This window comes from Myotis davidii, unplaced genomic scaffold (genome assembly GCF_000327345.1).
Source record: "Myotis davidii unplaced genomic scaffold, ASM32734v1 scaffold411, whole genome shotgun sequence".
Taxonomy (NCBI): domain Eukaryota; kingdom Metazoa; phylum Chordata; class Mammalia; order Chiroptera; family Vespertilionidae; genus Myotis; species Myotis davidii.
In genome coordinates, this window is record NW_006282917.1 from 68447 (window position 1) to 71971 (window position 3525).

General features: G+C 54.3%; 1 protein-coding gene across 1 annotated transcript in view; it reads right to left on the reverse strand.

Moving 5' to 3' along the window:
• Nucleotides 1–406: 406 nt before the first annotated feature.
• LOC102756608 (chromosome unknown open reading frame, human CXorf36) overlaps nt 407–3525 on the reverse strand; it is a 10551-nt gene continuing 7432 nt past the window's right edge. The window contains exons 3-5 of the mRNA XM_006753337.2: nt 3385–3522; nt 2268–2556; nt 407–978 (exon numbers count right to left, since the gene is read on the reverse strand). Of these exons, the coding sequence (XP_006753400.1) occupies nt 638–978; nt 2268–2556; nt 3385–3522 (768 nt within the window). The 3' untranslated portion in view covers nt 407–637. The remainder of the gene's footprint in view (nt 979–2267; nt 2557–3384; nt 3523–3525) is intronic.

Below are 3525 nucleotides of genomic sequence, written 5' to 3' on the forward strand. Positions count from 1 at the left end.
CTGGCCAGGGGCCTCCCTCTCCACACCAGCCTCTGGACCTCGCGATCTGTCTCACCCTCCCGCCTGTGTGCTTCTGAACATGCTCTATAGCAGCTGGGCTGAGGGAGGGAGGGAGCATGTTTCCCTGACTCTTCACATCTGTCTTCTTCCGCTAAGAGTCTTGTGGAGCACAGAGGAAACAGGTTCAGAGGTTGAATGGGTGTCCACACCTGGATCTTTTTCTTTTTTTTAAATCCTCACCAGAGGCTATTCCCATTGATTCTTAGGGAGAGTGGGAGAGAGAGGGAGAGACAGAGAGAAACATCGATGTGAGAGAAACACATCGACTGGTTGCCTCCTGCATGTGCCCTGACCAGGGCCCGGGCTGGGAGGAGCCTTCAACCAAAGTACATGCCCTTGACCGGAATTGAACCTGGGACCCTTCGATCTGCAGGCTGATACTCTGTGCACTGAGCCAAACTGGCAAGGGCCACACCTGGATCTTCTGATGCCCAACCCTGGCTCTTTTGTGATGTTCCAGCCAGCGAGGCCAGTGCCAGTGCTGCACAACCGCCCTCCTGTTGCTGGAATGTTCCTCAGTGGCTGGGAATGGAGAGCGGAGGATATGGTCCCTGGAGGCCAGCCAGGCTCCAGCCCCTCAGAACTTGTCATTATACCTGCAGTCTGGGTAGCGGTAGGCAAATCTGGGGTCACAGGTTCTCAGGGGTCTCAAGATGCTCTTCAGCTGGCTGGCGGCCTCCAGGACTTCGGGGTCTGGGCGGTCGCCCTCCCCACACTTGGCCAGGAGGACATCGATCTGCTCCTGCACCGGAGAGGGGAACTTCCCCTGGAGCAGCTGAGGCAGGACCTGCCGACACACCAGCACCAGGCTCTGCTTCTCGGGGATGGAGTCACAGGAGGGCAGCTCGGCCTGGCAGCCGGTGACCAGGCAGCTGAAGATGTCTTTGTTCTCTGCTGCCCTGGCGGCTGCTTGGCTGCCTAGAAGAGAAGCATGGAATGTTACACATCTTACAACCTGTTCTCCCTGGGGGAGATGCTGCTAATCAGAATTGCTGGGCGAAGTGGTGTAGTCTTCCAGCATCTCCTGTCACCAGGAGATTTAGGGCTCAGGGACCCAAAGGCCTTGCTAAGAACGACATGGGAGGAGCTCTCTTTGCTACAATTGGCCGAGGCCAGGGCCTGGAAACACACTTACCCCTCCCAGCAGTTGGGCTTACAACTATAGGGCTCACCCCCATCTTGCGATTCTCCCATTCTTACTATTAAATTAGGGAAATCAGGAAATACAAAGTTGGGAGAAAGAACAGGTAAACCAGAATATGTATTCAATGGGGCTGGCATTCCGTGGTTTACATATCCTGAATATTCTGGAATCGGCCTCATTTCTTCTAATAAAAACAAACCAGGAAATGAGTTAGTGTGGTTTAATTGGTCTGTCTTTGTAGGCTTTCTCATGAAAAGTCCTCTGTCGCCTGGCCCGTGTGGCTCAGTGGTTGAGCATCAACCTATGAACCAGGAGGCCACGGTTCGATTCCTGGCCACGGTTGTGGGCTCGATCCCCAGGGTGGGGCGTGCAGGAGGCAGCCAATCCATGATTCTCTCTCATCATTGATGTTTCTCTCTGTCTCTCCCTCTCCCTTCCTCTCTGACATCAATAAAAATATATGAAGAAATTAAAATAAAAAGTCCTCCATCCTATCATTGAGCTTACAACACTCGGTTACCACTAGAGACTGGGATGCTCCAAGGCCTCCAGGACCCCGATGAGCCTGTGCACTCAGTGGAAAACATGAGTCACTCCTAGACCTCATGCAGTGCCATGCTTTTTAATTGGAAACTTTCTAAAAGGCAAAGGTGCCAAAATGGATTGCAACGTGTACAAGTGTCTCAGCCAGATCTTTAAGTTTCAGATAAAGGCTGAAAGCATCTGATGAGAAAGGCACTGAGAGGGAGATGGATCCAGGGGTGGTGTGTGTGTGAGGAAGGGCACGGCAGGGCAGGTCTCCGACCACACACACTGAATTGGGCCACAGCATCGCCACCCCCATCCCCCCTTGGACAAGGTCAAGGCCAGTTCCCCTCTGGAGTTGGACTTGGAGCAGGGATTCTAGAGGGGGAGAGGGACATCTGACATGAATTTGGGGTGCTCTCACTGTGACATACGGAGACTGGAAAGGCCCAGTGGCACCACCCCCGGGCACCCCTCCAAGCTCCTGTCACTCTGACTTCCCCTCTGACAGCTGCTCAGCTGGGCCCCTGCTGAGTACCTTCCTGCCTGTCGATGACGCCCAGGGCACTGGCATCCCGGATGAACAGATGCCCGTTGTTAAAGATGCCAAACATGGAGGCGTCCACGTGGGTGAAGTAGAGGAAGTAGTTCAGATCGTTGTTCCGCAGGGACTCCAGGATCCTGAGGAGCTGATGGGCCAGGTCGGCTGCCTGGTCGGGGGGCGCGGCATAGAATTCCTGCAGCGGGCTGGTGCTGCTGCTGACCAGGAACCGGCCGCAGGAGCCCAGGTACTTGGGCAGCGGCCACCCCTCAGCTCCAGGGAAGATCTGCCAAGGCAGGAGCAGGAGGGAGCATTAGAGGGTTGGAGAGAGAACAGTCACAGACACAGCATGTCCTCTCTCTCCCCCCTTCCTTTCCTTTCTCTCTCTCTCTCTCCCCTCTTCAAACAAGGCAACACGCCACCCCATCCCTGCCCCCTTTTTTGTTCTTGTTTCAGATGAATAGATTTGGAAGAAGCTCTTATTGCCATGCGGTAGATTGCATTTTAACAGTGTCCCCAAGTAAGATATGAGAATGTTGAGGCACTTGCCAGGATTTTAGATGGGATTCGGATTCAGGGGAATATATTTATTTTAGGAGTTATATTTTAGGAAGAGGCCGTGGGGAGAGGGAAGAGGGTCAACTTCAGGATGATTTAAAGAAAAATATTTTTTAAAATAAGAATGCAGCAGCACCCGGCCAGCATGGCTCAGTGGTTGAGCGTCGACCTATGAACCAGGAGGTTACGGTTTGATTCCCGGTCAGGGCACATGCCCAGGTTGTGGGCTTGATCCCCAGTGTGGGGTGTGCAGGAGGCAGCCCATCCATGATTCTCTCTCCTCATGGATGTTTCTCTCTCCCCCTCTCCCTTCCTCTCTGAAATCAATACAAATATATATATATATATATTAAAAAATCTTCCTGATTTTGGAGGCACTGTCAGAGCTGCCTCCTTCACGGAGCCTTCGGGGCAACCTCGGGCAGTGAGGGTGGCTGAGGTCTCCCCACACATCCAGGCACTAGCATGGCTTGGTTGCCCCAAGGCAGACAGTCTAGGGGGAGCGAGCTCCACCCAGGCGGGCCCTCCTCGTTGTCCCTTGGGGGCACCTGCGTACCTGTAGGAGGATGGGGTGCGCGTTGACAGCCAGCGTGTAGAGCAGGCGCAGCTTGTCGCGATCCGTGAAGTGGTCCATGAAGATGCTGCCCGCGTCGGCCACCTCCGCGTAGCGCCGGACCACGCGGTCCAGGAGGCGCTG